We start from the raw sequence: 17,391 nt of genomic DNA on the forward strand, positions 1-17,391 counted from the left end.
AACAAATGTCAGTACAATCAAAGAAGGGGCAAAAAAATTTCCAACTGTGCAAACACGGAAGAAATTCAAAGTAGAAATACTTCAAAAAGTTCCTGTTTGTACAACACAGGTTCCATTTTGTTCCCTTGTCACTGATGTTTGTACAGCTCCTAGAATAGTGGAAAAGCAGAGCGCTTTTAGTTTTGACAGATGGCTGACCTGGCAGGTCTCCATTGCCTCAGTTTTAGAATCAAACTCCATACAATTTCCACAGCATCCTGCTTAACAGGGTTCAGTCTGTCTGTAAAAGTGGTAAGTCTTGACTCAGCACCTTATAAGTTAGACTGAGGCTTCCTTGAATAGAAATAATCTTTTACAATTATTTAAATTGATGCAGTTTGCTAGAGAATATTGCAGCATATTGCTGAGCATGTTAACTATGGCTACTGTGAATTGCTATATACTTTATATTCTGCTAACAAGTTGCTTAGATGTAGATGCAGTGTAGAAATTATGTTTGTTGTATGTGCTATGTAGGTTTGTTACCAAAGGGCTTTTATCTGTTAACGTTACGTATATTTACGTTGCTAGTTTGCTTGTTTTCTTACAAATTGTACTAGTGGAAAACTTCCTAAAACAGAGGGAAGGAAAGAAAAAGTTAAGCCTGTCTTTTCACACATTCTAAAAGTAAATATTGCTTAGATGATGCATGCAGATTTGGAACATCCTACCTGATCAGAGCATTTACCTTATGCCTAATTTCAGCAGGGTTTTAATGAACAAACTTTTGCAGAGCAGAGTCTTAAATATTGAGCATGTGTAGTTATGTATGGGACAAATGTCCGCAATTTGTCATGTGGCATTATGTTATTGTTTGCAACTAACTGAATGCATATAATGAAGCATGTTCATCCATCGCTTCAAGTAATGTTTGATTTTTGTAGAAGTATGAAACATTCAATTTCTGTTGACTTTAGTATGGATTGAGGCACCTATGCTACGCTTTGTTTAATTTGTGATGAAAACTGAATTTTGAAGGAGGATTTTTTGTAAATTTATCATACATTAAAATGTCTTGTCACTGTGTTGGAGATATTAAGTCCTGCTTTAAAAAGTGACTTGAGGTTTCAGAGATTTCATCCCATCAATGTGTTTGTTACAGAAATGGTACTTCCGGGATATGAATAATTTCCAAAAGTCTATTGTCATTTGTTTCAGAAATGCCATCTTAATTCATGATTATTATTTCCATTTTATAGGATGTTGTAAAATTGCTTTATATTTCAGATAACTGCTTTTTGTTTTCATACACAATTTTATATTGTATTACATGCAAAGTCAAAGCAATAAGTTTTAAAGATAAAATATTTCTTTCAGGTGGAAGCCCTTAATAAAATGAAAACTTTAAACAGCTTAATTAAGCTGAATGCCATGAAACAAAGCAAAGCAAAAGGAAAAGATGCAATGCACACGTGTTTGAAACAAAATGCTTACAGAGAAGCACTTTCTGACCTCCAGTCTCCTCTGAATCCTTCTGTTATACTTTCAGAACTACAGTAAGTTAAGAATGAGTGAATAAAGTTTCACTGTAGCTTTTGAATGGAAACACTAAAGTAGAAACGCCTATGTGCTTGAACTTCCTTTGGCTGTATTGTTTAGCAGATATGCTGTCACAGAGAACGCTTTCTATAGTGAGAGGAGGTCTGTTGGCAATCTTCCCGAGGTTAAATAGCAGTTAAGTTTGAAGATTGTTGTGATCCACAATGAAACTTAATACTCTTAGTCAATGTATTACCATAGCTAAACATATTTAAATATAAGACTAAAAGTGCCAATCGTGGTGTTCAACACAGTTGATGTATGACAGATTCATCCATAACTCAGTATGCGCTGATAGTATAGTAGCCGAATGAAAGCTGAGGTAACATTTAAGTAATTCCAAACTGGAAATCTACATTTTCTGTTGTGTTTTTGAACAATGCTTAGTCCTGTTCAGCTGAACTATTTTTAGTTAACTATAACATTTGTTATATTTTCTTCTAGTGTTGAGAAGTGTAGATATATGGATTCTAAAATGAAGCCTCTATGGATAGTATACAACAATAAGATGTTTGGAGGAGATCTTGTAGGGATCATCTTTAAAAATGGTGATGGTAAGCAGTGCTGAGCACTTCTTTCTTTATTCTCACACTTCCACTTAAGCTTTGTTGCTCTGTATTGCCATAAATTAAACATGGTTTACTATAGCATCAGCAAACAAATTAAGCATCTTGTTTTGACTAGTTTTCAAATTACAGATGTTATCAGTCATAATGATACGGTTAATCCTGCTTTCACATTTAGGACTGAGGATTTTTAGATAGCTTTTTCCGAAAGCCTTATAAATATTAGACGGTTTATCTACAACGCTTTTGAGAAACTGAAGCAGCAGTTTCAACCTTCCATTATAGATCTCCGGCAGGACATGTTGACACTCCAGATTTTGCGTTTGATGGACATACTTTGGAAAGAAGCTGGCCTGGATCTCCGGTAAGGATCTCTTAAGGGTTTGTTTATTTCGGTGGAGAGTCCACTCTTACCAGTAAAGCTTTCCTGTTCATATGCTTTCCCCTAAACATTTGGAATGATGCCAAAAGGTTTCATTTGTCATAGCCAAGGTGAGCAGGCTATAGAAGGCACTTACCTAACTAGATGGCTTCTGTTTGCAGTTCCCCAGATGGCCCACATTACAAAATAATTTAGCCATGAAAAGAAATAATGCAAGAAGTGAAGTTAAACATTGAGATTTTTACTTATTATCAAGCAGGATATTTGTCCTTGTGCACTGTATCTTTCACAGTGTATCTAACTCGCCATGGTGATTATAAATTGCGCTTTCCGCAATGAAAATGAAAACATTTTACGGTTTTCAGACAGACAAAAAGCATTGTATGAGGTGTGGAAACAATTCCTGACCTAAAGGTCCAGCAGGCAGGTTCTGTGCATTTTGTTTAATTTGTTGGTTGGTTATTTTCTTTGTTTTGTTTTTGTCTGTGAGCTTTCCAAAAGTATGTATTTTATAAATTTCTCAAGTAACAAACATGTCTATTAACTGTCACAGACTTTTCAGGTGTATGCAAAAATGGGAGTTCACTTTGTGATTTATGGGAATTACAGCTCTTAATACACATGTGCAAGTGAGGTACAAATGTAGAATGCAAATCTGCTGTCCAGTGAAAAGATCTTTATGTGAAGGCTTTCTGTAATCTATCTGGTGTTTGAGCAGTACTGGTCAAAAATTAGTCATTGAGGATTGCATCTGGAATACACAGGCTTCTCTAACAGGCAAAACACGCTTTAGAAATTAGTCAACTTTAGGTATTCTAATCTGAGAGTGGGGTAATAGGAGGTTAGGACTGTTTATAATAAAATTTCACTATCTAGTTGAGAATTACCAGAGTTGTGGAATAGCCAAACAATCAAACTCTTCTTTTTTAGCATTTTCTTATTTCTGTTGGTCTTATTTCTTAATGGTATGTATGGTTTCCACAGCCACGGCCATAAATGAATACATTTCTGTCCAAATACTTTTTTGTTTTATTTTTATTTTGCGATTTCCTACAAAATGTAACAGGTTTGTCTGTCTTCTACCTACTATATGGGTTAGAAGATTGGGAACAGTCAATATGGATTTACCAGGGATAAATTGTGCCTGACTAATCAGATTGCCTTCTATGATAAAATGACTGAATTTGGGGGGATGTCCTTACCCTGACTTTAGCAATGCTTTTGAGTCTGACTGCTGTGCTATTCTTGCCTCTGAGTTAGGGTGTTACGGTCTGGATGGGTGCGTGACTACATACTCTGCCTGGAGGTTGAAAACAAATAAATGATTGCTGGAGTCTAAACATTTTTATATTCTTAGCCTTGTCAATAGCCTGTGGTGAAAGTCTTGTTATTTGTATGTAAGAAAAAGTATTTTCGTCTGTTTTATGCTTGCTACCTGCTAATCCCAATTACTGCATATTTTCAGTTGTATTTTTGAATTCTGATAAACAGTGGGTAATCATTCATGTGTAAGACAAGATTCTGTAGTAAGATGAGGCTGGCAGGAAAGGTGGTATATTTAGAGCCACTGCTATATTGGGAAAAAAAATACTCTGCAGCTTCCTCAAAATTTGTACTTCAAAATATATTTTTGATGTCATTTCAGTGATGTAGTTCTAATACAGCTATTATAAAAATCAGTGGAGAATAGGCATGGTGTCCTAGTGTATTTAGTACTAAAGATGTTTTTATGAAGTTGAACTCAATAATATTTTGTGTTAAAGCTTCCATTCCTGCTTGCAGGCATTGTAAACACTTTTAACGTACATTCTGAAGTCTCATTTAGCATTCTTTTATTGTTAAAACACCATTTAGATGTCAGAAAACATTTTTCAGACCAGAAATATCTTTGAATCTTGAAGTCTTATCCAAAGCAGCTTTCTTACCTTCATATACTTGATAGGATAAGCCCGTCTTCTTTATAGAAATGCTATTCCAAAGAGTATGAGGCATTGTTCAACATCGTAATAGAACCCTCCAGTATGAGGGAAGCTTTCCCAGCCAATCTGTGCACCAGATTTAGTTAAGGTAATTATCAAATTCTAATTTCTTGACAGAAAAATAGTTCTAATGAAGACAGATTCATATCAGATTCATATTTTATTATGAACTGTTTGGACACCATAAAGTCAATTTTGTATGCCTATGAAACAGAGCTGAAATCATTTATATTAATTGTAATTGTAACTGTTATTTATAAGGCTAGAAATACTTAAATATCATTTGAAATATTTTATTTGGATTCTTTCATCTCATTTTTACAAATTTTGTTGTTCAAGCGTTACGTGCTTCACAAAGCACATAACATCAACCCACAGATAATCTCTTAACCTTTCAGGAAAATGTGCTACTTGTGGAAAGATTCCTTAGAGTGAAGTATGGGATAAAATAGGAAAGTGAATAATAGATTGTTTCTGGAAGTGTATGTTTGCTATGGGGTAGCTGAGTGTGTTTTAGGTTGAACACTGATTTGAGGAAACTTTAGATAATTTATATCATTATAAATAGACTGTGAAGAGACTGATCCAGCATTTTGGGGCAAGGACAACCTCTGGCAGCTGTGGAATCCCAGATGAGGCATAGTTCAGTTGCTGCCTTCCCAGAAGCTTAGTTTGTGGTTCCAGCCAGGGCCACACACTGTGCCTAGCAAACAGGAATAGTGATTGGGAGTCATCAAATGTGCTTTTCCTGACTAATGCATTTTTTTTAACCTCAACAAAGGGAAACCAAAACGTGGCTCTGATTTTTCTTAAAACTCTCATAAGAAGAAAAATGTAGAAAGGGGAAATAGTGAGAATGGCAGTTCTATAATTGGCTTCTTCCATTTATTTACATAACTGTGAGCATCTTCCTTCCATTCATCCTTTCTTAGTTCTGATTATGAAATAAAATTCTGGGATTGAGGTAGGGCTATAGTTCTACGTCTTACAAAGAGATTTTAATGAGGCAATTGCCAAGGAAAGGTTCTGAAATGGCCTTAACTGGCAATAGAATTGGGCAAAACAGCCCTATGACCACCTGGAGGATGACAGTGCAGCTAAGAAGTTACGACTTTGATCTCTAATCTATGTTTACAGTTTACATACTTATTAAGAAGAGACGAGTCCAAAATTTATGAATCAGCAGCAGTAATAATGAGTTTTGTTGCCCTGTTCATGCGTCAGGACTTTTGGATTGCCTCTCGTTGCTTGGGTTGAGAGACATCTCTATCAAGTGAAAAAGTAGTGTCAAATATTTCTGATTTCCTGAAAAACCCAGCTTCATACATCAGTGCCAATGAGTGGAGTCTTTTCTTCTTGCTCTTTATCGTCCTTTGAGGTTTACGTTTCCCTGACACTGTTGCTTCCCGTTTTCCTTTTGTGGATGCATAATGGATTTTGTGCTTTTCAACTTTTTTCCACTACAGAATGTTTGATAACTCCATTCGAGCAAAAGCAGGGCTTCTAACTTGTTTCACCAATGTAAATGCAGAAACACTCACTGCTTGCCTCTGTCTTCTTCGAGAAGTTACTCCCAGTCAAGAATATCTTGTCACAGCAGATCTTATAGCTTCTCTGAAGCAGGGATCACATGGCAGCCAATATGCTGCCATTGAGGAGTTTGGGGTAGGATCACTTTCCTTATAATTGTACTGCAATTCCCAATCACTTACTCATTAGTAATTTAATATGAAATCTTAGCCCAGTCTGTGTGTTCTACTAGAAGTGTAAAGCAAGCACAAAATTCCCAGTGGGATTTCTCAGCTCTAGAAAGGGGCACCAAATATATGTGGGTTTTGAGATCTGCAAAGGTGAAGGAGAAAGTTTTTGGTTTTGTTTGTTTGTTTTTAACTGTCAACTAATTTGTCTCATGGGTAAAGTGGCGTCTTTCACACATGGTATGTTCTGTTGTTTAGGTTCCTGTGTGTGCATTCTGACTAAATATTGGAACAAGACCAGGGTTTGTATCAGAAAAGGAAATTTGTGTGTGTGCAGCAGGATGCAACAGTGTTCTCCAGTAGGTCCTTCATCCTGGGCTGTCACTGGATGGACTGTGGAGTTGCACAGCTGAATAAAACTTCAGGTGCAAATTGCATCTGCTTCTCAGTACAGACCCAACCATTAGACAGCAAAGGCCATCAGCAAAGATGAACACTACTCTGTCATTTGTAGAAGGCTGACTCAGAGTTCAGTTCACCTTAGGCATCAGTCAGTCAAGTACCAGAGTAATTGGGGAGAAAAAAAATATATATTTATATAAATATATTATATTAATATATTACTATATTATATTAATATATATATATTAATAATATATTTATATATATATTCTTTAAATAATTCCTGCCAGACATACAAACAAAAAACCTACCGATTAATTTCTTAGGCAAACTATTGAAATAGTTTGCCTAAGACGTTAGCAAGGTATGTGCTACTAAACTTCCTTGGCTCTTTCTGTAGTTTCTCTAGTTGTTTCTTGTACTCTAAGTATAGGCAGTTATGGAACAAACTTACTCACTTAAACAATATTTATATTGAGGTTGCAGCTGCAGAGTGACAGAAGGAGACTTTCAGAGGTTCAACCTCCTGAAAAATTAAAACTACAGCTGTTATTTTTGCTTCAAAAATAAGTCTGAAGTCATGCATGTGGGCATAATCATAGTAGATGACATAACTTTCTATTATTTTTATGAGGAATGTTTAACTATTACAAATACCTGTCACTGCAGAGGAGCATAACGTCTGTGTTCCTAGCATGCTGTGGGGTCTGCCGTGCGCAACTTTGAGAGCAAACCTTGCACCAAAAGGCGTTGCTGTTGCTTTACCTGTATTGCAGCATTGAAATTGTGCTAAGGGAGAAGTTAGGATTTTCTGTTGCTTTTCTAAGTCTGAGGAATTTAATCTTTGTTGAGTGATCTTTACTGTGGTGAATTGTCATAAAAGTATTCAATACCTAGTTCCTTCTTGGGCAGACAGAGGGAGTTCTCCCAACAACTTTTTCATTTCATTGCCTGTCTGTAATGAGTTTTTGTTTTCACTGCCTTAATTTGTGTGAAGTCTGATGTTAAGTGGTTTTGTGCAAGTAAAATCAGAGTTCACAAAACCTTTGAAAAATAAATTTGTTACAAGTTTAAAGTGTGTCATTGTCTTGAAACTGCTGCACACGAAGTTCCAGAGAATGTGTTGATCAAGTCCCCGAACTTGGGGTTGTATTTAGAAATAATTAAATTCTTGAAATAAATAACAGTATTAAAGCATCTTTTCCCCTCCATTTATGGTGCTTGACGAAAAATGAAGTGGAGAAAGAAAATTATCCTATCTATCAATCCAGAATTGCTGTATTGATCTGTCAGTGGTCTTTATACAACATTAAAAAGTAGGGCGCGTATCCTGCTGACAGATGTCAAAGTCAGAAAGACCAGGATGAGATGGAAAGGACCCAGAGGATTTGTCCCTAACTTGACTCCTGTCAAAGTGTCTCTCTGACAAGGATGTTTTTTCCTCCAGTTGTAAGCATACAGTCCTCAAGGGGCTGAAGGCTTTCATCATTGTTTGCTTTTGAAGGGGAAGTTGTTGGATGGGTGCCCAGTTAAGCTGCAAGTAGGGTGAGTTGAAATGCCATGGAAGAAGGCCAGCGTGCACTTTAACCTGGCAATACTTGGCTTACGTTTGTCATGTCGTGATAAGGATGGGCAGTGCTTCCTCGTGTCCTGAATGCAGGCGTTCGGTAATTGGAGTCACCCTGCTGTTCGCTGGGAGAACCCTTCAGCACAGAAACTTGGGGTTTTTAATTGGGAGATAGATTAGAATACTAAAGGAAAGAAGGTTCCAAATCTGCACTTCTTTTTTGTTGTTGTTTTGAAGTTGGCTGTTTTCTGAAAACCCTGTTGAATCTGGTTTTCTGTTTGCTTTGCTGCCAGTGGAAAAGAATCCCCAGCTTTAGGGCTCTTACTGCTTTATACCCCTTCAGCTGTGTTATCACTGTGGTAGAGAAACTGTTCAGTTAGCTCACAGCTGTTATGCCAACGAGCTCCAATTAAATTTTCTGGAATTTTATTTATTTTTCTTCTGCGGGAGGGGATAATAGGCTGTCTTAGGGAAGAGATGTGGTTCTGCTCTGAAGAAATCAAGCGTAATACCTGTTTTGTGTAAAATACAGATGACAATACCTCCACCAGCAGTGCTTTCTATCTATACACACATGCAAATTTAATGTCCTGCAAATCTTTATAGTGCTACTCTATAGCTGTGTACTGCAATTAGATTTTGCATGGGTATCTTTTTTTTTTAAATACGTGGATCCATGTCCAGAACTGAGAGATTATTCATGACCTGAGATGCCTAAAATGAAAGTAGACGCCTCTATATGTGATGCAGTGCTTTTGAAGAAAGCAAATGTGATGGTTTTACTCCTCAGAAATGAACAAAAAGCTTGGAAAAATGCACTTACCTATTTAGACATGTCCCCTTATATGTTTATGTCTTTAATGCAACAAATTGTTGTAAGTTTTTTTTGTTAGAAACTGTGTATAAATGCACAGGAACATTCTATGTATCAGGTGAATCGAAAGATGTATTCCTGTTTTTCACTAGCTTTCTACGCTTAAAATTGGCGATACCAGGAAAATACTATATTGTGTGCGTATTTTCAAAAGGGTTTTCTAGCATTTTAAGCTGAGTTAGGAAGAATAGGGCAAAAGGATAAGACCCTGGTTTCCATTTACACAACTGATAGTCTAGAATAAACTTGAGTGCAACAGTTGTTCATTTAGCCAGGAAATTAACAAATGCAAATAAAGGGCTCCCTCTATAGTTTCTCCTATAAAATTACAAGTAACTATGTTCTTCAGTAAAATGGAAAAATAAGGGTTGCTCATAATTTCTTTTTCTAGATACATATATGCAGTAGGAAAAACGAATGTTTTAAAATAATTGCTGATATTTTAACTTTGCAAGTAATATCTGTATATTAACTTTTAGAGTTTAATGTTCAAGTTAAGTGAATATTCAACCCTCTGAAAGTATCTGTATACTAACGAAGCATTCTTACTATTTTTGTTTTTAACATTAATCTTCATTTTGTTTCAGGATATTGCCCTATGGCTGTTTAGCAACTGGAGATCACTCTGGCCTTATTGAGGCTGTTTCTAGTTCAGAAACCATTGCTGATATTCAGTTAAATAGTAGCAACGTTGCTGCTGCTGCTGCCTTCAACAAAGATGCTCTCTTAAACTGGCTGAAGGAATACAATTTAGGGTAATTTCTGTAAATATTTCTGTAAGTGTTTCTATAAGCTATAGGTGTTAAGGAACGTGTGTTTGTTCTGTCAGGTATGCTTTTCTTTTGGTTTAGTATATCAAACTCTGACTCAGATTCAGGTTCCCTTGGTGTTCAAAGAGTGGTCCAGATGTAATTCTGATATTTGCAGCATTCTGATTTCATATTGTTGAATAAGTTATTCTAGACTAGGCCAAACAAACAAAAACCCCAAGAAAGCTACATGGGTCTTAAATCTTGATGCCATTGCCTTTCATAGTATTTGGATTTCTCTCATTCTCCATAGCTACTTGTGGTTGTGCAGCCCCTCTCTACAGTATTCTCTCTTCATATACAGTATTCTCTTGCAACAATCCTTTTTGATGTTAAGGCATAACATGAATTACTAGTTGAATGCACTAATATTTGTTTTGGTGTTTTTAGAGATGACTTGGATCGAGCCATTGAAGAATTTACTCTGTCTTGTGCTGGCTACTGTGTAGCTACTTACGTGTTGGGGATTGGTGACAGACACAGTGACAATATCATGGTCAGAAAAAATGGCCAGGTAAAAATCCTTTTTGTAGGCAGAATAACAACAGCATCTCCTTTGTACAAGAATTACCTTGAAAACTCTGATTTCTTTAGTGTCTCAGTAGAATTATATCTAAAAGCTGTTGGATTTCTTTCATTTACTGAGTATTGAGGAGAGCTTTAAAGAAAGGTTTAAATGTAAGACTAGTAGAAGGAACAACCAATGCCTGTTTAGTAAGCTATTATTTGTCCGTGAGACTGTTCTGTAGATATTTTTCAGAGCATCTGAAAGGCCTGTTAATGGTTCAGATTCACTGAATAAAAGTCCTCTCAGAGTATCCTGCAGAAGACCATCCTTAAATACCCTAATTACAGTCTTGAGCAATATATTTCTCCTGAAGTTAGTCTCTACAGGCTACTGCTGCAGAAATTTTCAGTATGCAGCTGAGTGCCAGTATTACTCTTTGGCTGTAAATCTCAAAACCTAGAACCTAGGTAAAATAAAAATGTATTTGCTTGCTGAATTGTTACTTTCTACTCTTTTTTTTTTTCTTCCTAGAAAACACTGGAAATGGTTATAAAAGTTAGAGTTTTATAGATGTTTGCAGTATTCTTTTAAGTCTTTACCTAGTACAAGAAAGCTGAAATGCCCTTATCTTTGATTATGAAATGGGAAAACTGTCACAGGTTCCTTGGGATTAATATAAATTGTACTAGCTTTGCTCCTGCCTGTAGGAAGCCCTTGGATACAATGATGTTAAGCCTTGTGGGCTTATCATTGGGCTAATTTTTCTGATATTACCAGTAAGATGTCAGAAGCTTGAAACTGAGTTAGTCTTTTCCACGTTAACTTGTAGCAGTGGTTGCTCATAAAAGTGTTGATATCACTGACTTTTAAAATAAATCTTGAAACACTGTAAAACTAAACACCCCAAAAGGGTTGAAACCGTGGGCTATGGAGAATAACGTCATGAGTTAACTGTTCTTGATACCAGCATCCTGCAGAGGTATTAGAAAAATGAAATTGTTCATTGGAGAAATTATTCACTTCTATGTTTTTTGTTTTGCTTTCTGTTTTTAGCTCTTTCATATAGATTTTGGGCATATTCTTGGGAACTTCAAATCCAAGTTTGGAATTAAAAGGGAACGGGTACCTTTCATACTCACTTATGATTTCATTCATGTTATACAACAAGGAAAAACAGGGAACACTGAAAAATTTGGTCGGTGAGTATTATTTTGATCTCTTCCTTTTGTAACTGAGATGATCTCCACTGATAATGTACAGCATAGCAAGAACCTGTGTGGATTTGGTTTTGCTAATTTTCCCATGTAACTGTGTTGATGCATTTATGTTACAATCTACTTCTCTACTTAAACTGGAATATGTATAAGATTACTTTGTACATCAGAAACTGCGGTTTTGCAGTGGAAAGGTACAGTCCATTTTGTCTTCAGTAGATGATGCGGGAGATGGCAGTTTCTCCTGTGCTTGTTTTGTTGCTGTTTTTGTTTGTTTGTTTCCCACTCTTAAACTTTCAGCAGCACTAGGCACCAGGGAGGGACTCCACAGACTATTTTTCAAGCAAGATGAAACACTGTTCTTAAAGGACAGTCTCCCTTCTCTGCTTTCTGTCCATCAATGTGCATTCAATGTGCTAGTCCATCTTGGGTTAGAGACCTACAATGGAAAACAAAGGCATGTGATGATGGAAACTACACTCCTAGATCCTACTTGTTAAGGCAGATTTTTCTTTTTCCTTTCTGTATCACTCCCACCAACTGATGGGACAGTCATTCTGGATGTTTTGCTCTCACATTGCTTTCAGTCTTCACAGGAAGAATTTACTGTCAGAGAAATAAAATTAAGCATTTAGATATGGATCGAGAAATATAACGGCTACTTCTGGAAGAAGAACCTGTGCATACGTTTGTAATGGTGTGTCTGGGAGGAATGGAAAATAACTGCCAGCGAACCATTTCTCTCCTGGAGAGTGAGCAAATCAACCCATAGCTCCATTTTTAAAAGCATGAAGTAAAGGCTATTAGGTGACTGTGCTATTGCAAGACCTACAGAATATGGTGTACTTTAAATGGCAGGAGGATTCCATTTTCACTTGAAAATTGCTGCAGGAGAGAATTTTTCTTTGAAGTGTAATTCCTTAGTCTGAAGGGGTCTTCCAGTTTCCTGTGGAAATTTACAGATTAGACAGTGGACAGAATACAGTGACACATCTAGGGATACTGAGTAAGTTCTCAAGTGTCTGTGTGACAGCTCTTGATGCCAAATCTGGCAGTCAGTTCAATTTTGACCATGTTAGCAGGAAGGAGTTACTTTTCAGGGATAGGCTGGATCGGCAGGGACTACTACAGAGCCTTTGATTTTCCAGCATAGGTCTGCTATATATCATCACCAGCGCGTTTCACCTACCAAATTATCAGGGAGATGGAATGCTGGCATTACCTTTGGCTTTTTTTTGCTCTTTCTGAAGAACTCTGCTTATTGTAAAGCTTTTGGCCTTTTGTACCAGTGTTTTAAGGACTTGTTAGACAGGTATGGGATATCTTGTAGTAACGCATTGGAGGTTCTCTAGGGATCTCTGCACTTTTTCCTACAAATCTCAATTGTCCTTTCTATTACCATGTTCCTAGGATATATATTTTAGTCCAGATAACAATTTTTGGAAATGATTACATATTTGTCAACTGTGTAGGTTCTCGTGTTGTGTTCATTGCATGTGTTTTGTGGTTGCATATAAAGGTTCCGCCAGTATTGTGAAGAAGCATACTTGATTCTACGAAAACATGGAAACCTATTTATAACACTCTTTGCACTGATGTTAACTGCAGGGCTTCCAGAGCTAACCTCCGTCAAGGACATCCAGTATCTCAAGGTAAAAATAAGATTTATAGCTTATCAGGACCTAACATTTTTCCAGTATGTGAATTTTGATTCAAAGATGAATAAATTTTAATTGATTTACATTTCTCTCAAGATTCCCATAGAATTCTCAAAGCATTCTTTTTCAGCTATGTAGAACAAGGTCTGTGTTCTGTCCTCTGAGTCAAAGGAAACAGTGAATATATGTTCCTCTCAACTATTCTGTGATGAGTTCTGCATCCCTGCATCTTATGTGTAGTCAATTCAGGGGTGTTTTGCCTTGTGGCTCAATGCACAAGCATAGACCTGTAAAGGTGAAACTTACTTGCTTAATTATTTTTTAGTTTTACCTTTAAACCCAGAAAATGTCATTGATGCATTGTTAAATGAATAGTAGGCTAAAAAGTGTCAAAATAGAAAAAAAGCAGAATGTGGATTGTGTTAAGAGGTGAAGGAGGATTTAACTATGGTTTTAAAATTTCTAACAAGACTTTTTTGTGTGTGTGTGTGTTTTTGTCTTGTTTTGCTTTACTGTCTTAGGACTCCCTTGCCTTAGGGAAGAGTGAGGAAGAGGCACTAAAGCAATTTAAGCAAAAGTTTGATGAAGCACTCCGGGAAAGTTGGACTACTAAAGTGAACTGGATGGCTCACACTGTTCGAAAAGATTACAGATCCTAGAAGATTTCTGGATTTGCACTAAGCTGAATGTTACCTTGATAAGTGTTTTTAAATGGGATCTGTAGTATGGACCAACAAAACTTTATTTAAATAAGAAAGGAAACAAGGCAGCAACAAAAAGAAATGGGCTGAAATAATTTCTGATTCTTTTGCACTCTGCTTCTGAATGCTTGATCCCAAGACTGTGTCTACAAATAGTGAACAACATGGATAATCAGTTCCTGCTGACTTTGCACGCTGAGAGCTACTAGGCATTTTTAAATATTCTTTGGTACTTTATGGAGGTGTAAATATTTGTTTTATATGTTAGGGTAATGTACTCTAACACACTTAGGAGGTTTGAAGACCTCTGACAGAACTGTTTTTTGTTTTAAAATCAGGACTTGAAGAGTAAATTTTTGTTGATATTCTAATCTAGCTAAAAATGACCATGTGTATATTTTTCATATGAATTCTGCCATAGTGGCACAGATGCATTAATTCTACTGTAAATAGCAACCACAGTATCATTGTACTACAGGGAGCTGCTTAATGTCTTATACTGCTGCCGAAAGAAGAGTAGACAGGCATTTGTAATGCAGGGGGGAGGAGGTGGTGATAAAAGGGGAGACATCTCTGAAAATGGTGCAGCATCCAAATGTTCAGGGTTGCGCAGTTTCCTTCCCCTGACATAATACACACAAAAGAATTCCTTAAGTAAGAGAAAGCTGGGCCAATTCTAAACATGTCTGAAAATCCCTCCTTGATAATGGTCTCCCATTCTGCCTCTAGGGCTTTGTTTTCAGCTCCTTAGGAGATGAATTTATTTTGGGTTCAACAAGAAATTCCTTACAGCCATATATAGAAATTCTTATCCTCAGATTAGGTATGCCATGCAAATGTACTGACTTATAAACACGTATGGAAAATCTTCATTAAATATAGTACAGTGATTTTTAGAGCATACATACCAAAAACCACAATGCTTTGGAAAGCAAGTGTTTATGAGAAAAGATCATTCCGTAAAACACCAATGAAAAGTCATTAATCTTTTCTTTCTGTATTTATTAAAAGCTTGCAGTAATGTTGCTTTACCGAGATATCTGTGTTGAAGATGGTTACTGAAGAAACTGGATTTGTTTTAATTTATTTAGTGAGGTACCAGGCTTTTAGGTGCTTAAATGGAGAGCAAATTTGTTACGTGCAATAGGAACTGCTGGTTAAAAGATGTAACATACTGTTTCTGAACATCAGCAAGATAGACTTTAACTACTGCTTGTTCTCCAAAGAACACTGGTAGCTCTCAATTCTTGTTGACATTTGAAAGAGAATTAAACATATATATTTACTTTTTGACTAAACAGTTGTTTTGCATAGAAATGTTGTTTTATGTAGGAATTTAATTAAAGGTGGTTTTACTTTGTTGAGAGTGGGTTTTTTTGTTTTGGTTTTGGGTTGTTTGGGTTTTTTGGTCCTAACTAGAGAGCCAGGAGAGCATTTTATGTACTGGTTTGATTCTCATTCTCTTGCCCTCACTCTTGGGGCTGGTCTGTATATAATGACCTCAGCTTCTAGAATATTGTAAAAGTAACAAGTTCTTTTTCATTATCATTATATTGTAGTGATGTAGTAATATTTAAGGAATGCCATGTGTCCCCTCCCCCTTTTTTTTTGTAGAAGCAGATGGGAGGAGGGGTTAAAAAGAAATGACTCTGCATTTGACAACTCTAAAAGAAGTCTTTTTATCCTCATACAAATTTACATGCTGTGAGTTAGCTAAGTAATAATTCCTACACGTGTTATATTTGTCTGTGAGCTGGAGTACTCAAACATCTCTGGGATGCCTTGTTCAGGGAGACACAACCTTTCCCAGAAGTTGAGATACAGTTGGCCGGTTCATCTTGACTGGCCAGTGTGCAAGGTATGTGTTAGGAGGGAGCATGGTCCCTTGCTCGCACCTATCATGAAGAAGGCAAGCAAGTTCCATGTTCTACCACAGGCTTCTTGTGAGACTAAGAACAAGTCAGTCTAGCCTGTGTATTAGACTCCCATCTATAAAAATGGAGGAAGTAGCAGTGACCTCCAGATGCAGGAAAGTCTTCCCAATTACCACTGGGATATTGTGAGGTGTAAAGATAAACATCTTTAAAAAATCATGAGATTTTTTTCTATGTGACTTTAATGCAGGTTATAAATGTACTTGAGATGGGCAATGTCATTTGTTGCCCATCTTCTTTGAAATAGCTTGTGTTTAGAGATGACTATAAAATACTACCTCTGTTCAGTATTTGTATTGGTTAATAGCCTTCAGATAGGATTTTTAAAAAAGTTGCATTTGGTTGTCTTTAAATCACTACACTTACTGTTGACAATTTATTAGCAAGAGGGGAAAACATGTTAGAGGCTTGTTATACAGTGTGTTTTCATGTTTGGCAGCAAAAGAAAATGATGCATTTTCCTCATGTAAACTAGACTTATTTGGTCTTAGATTGCTGAGAGGGTAGCATACCTCACAAGAATGCTTTTCCAGGTTGACTTCTCAGGGAGGAGCCTTACGTTAAGCGGTGCTTATAAGGTAACCAAAGTTAACTTTGTGACCCTTTCATGTTAAATTTTAAGTGTAGTGCTGGTCTGCTGAATTATGCTAGTAACAGATGACCATTTTCCCTGGGTTTCCATAATCTATGCTATTTTGTGGCATAGAGATCTTGGTTCAAAAGAAAACAAAAACAACAAACAGAGCTGCTTTGCAAAAGTGCCAGGAGAGACTGTCCCTTCTGCTTTTCCTTATCCATGAGGAGAAATCTGAGAATTTTTTGAGATCAATAACCATTTCTGTACCTACCTGCCAATATCCAGCTGTAGTGTTGAAGTGGTAGGTTAATTTCTGCTGAGCAGGATCATCTTTTTTTTCCTCTTCTAAGCTCTCAGACCATTTGCAGAATTCAGAAGACATGATGTGTTCGGATTATAATATGAGAGTTTCAAGATTTTGTTCATAGCAGTGAGTAGAAATAGAGCCTTTTAAAAAACTGTGAAAGCTTTGGAAAGGATGTAGTTTTTTGCACCTGTAAAAAAACTAATTATAAGTTGTGAATTTGGGTATAAAACACTTTCAGTTCAGATGGTCCCATGTTATGGTAATTGCTTTTCTCCAAGTCTACTTTTACTCTGATCTGCACATTTCCAGTGGGAAAATGACTTTTTTTAAAACCAATCCTGCTTCTCGAGTCCTTCGTTGTTTCTCACGAGAGAAAGATACCTAGACACTGCTTTTAAAAACAACTGAAACCAGGTGTATGCAACATATATGTTCTATATGTTGTGTATATATACAATATATGGTATGTATATGTTGTATATATTCCATTTCTCTTTTGCATGATTAATTGGTGGGTCTTGCTTTCCTTACCTTGTATTATTTTATTTGTGACTACTGGTGACAAATGCTGCTTTTACAATTCAGCTTGTCCTATATTTGCTCTCTAAGGAAAAAGCTTCCATGGATTTGCCTCTCAC

The 17,391-nt window shown here is 36.5% G+C and overlaps 1 protein-coding gene across 12 annotated transcripts in view; it reads left to right on the top strand.

The window, feature by feature from the left end:
• The window catches only part of PIK3CB (phosphatidylinositol-4,5-bisphosphate 3-kinase catalytic subunit beta), a 98,585-nt gene extending 81,769 nt beyond the window's left edge, over window positions 1-16,816 (top strand). For 11 of the 12 annotated variants that reach the window (XM_050712530.1, XM_050712523.1, XM_050712525.1 and 8 more), the window contains 8 exons: window positions 1,357-1,535; window positions 2,023-2,132; window positions 2,430-2,508; window positions 9,633-9,800; window positions 10,245-10,368; window positions 11,416-11,561; window positions 13,096-13,228; window positions 13,756-15,497. In XM_050712530.1, coding sequence (XP_050568487.1) covers window positions 1,357-1,535; window positions 2,023-2,132; window positions 2,430-2,508; window positions 9,633-9,800; window positions 10,245-10,368; window positions 11,416-11,561; window positions 13,096-13,228; window positions 13,756-13,893 — 1,077 coding nt within the window. In that variant the 3' untranslated portion in view covers window positions 13,894-15,497. Of the gene's footprint in view, window positions 1-1,356; window positions 1,536-2,022; window positions 2,133-2,429; window positions 2,509-9,632; window positions 9,801-10,244; window positions 10,369-11,415; window positions 11,562-13,095; window positions 13,229-13,755 lie in introns of all 12 variants that reach the window. The other variant, XM_035544673.2, reaches the window with a different exon arrangement.
• Window positions 16,817-17,391: the final 575 nt, after the last annotated feature.

Source organism: Cygnus atratus, chromosome 9 (genome assembly GCF_013377495.2).
Source record: "Cygnus atratus isolate AKBS03 ecotype Queensland, Australia chromosome 9, CAtr_DNAZoo_HiC_assembly, whole genome shotgun sequence".
NCBI classification, from domain to species: Eukaryota; Metazoa; Chordata; class Aves; order Anseriformes; family Anatidae; genus Cygnus; species Cygnus atratus.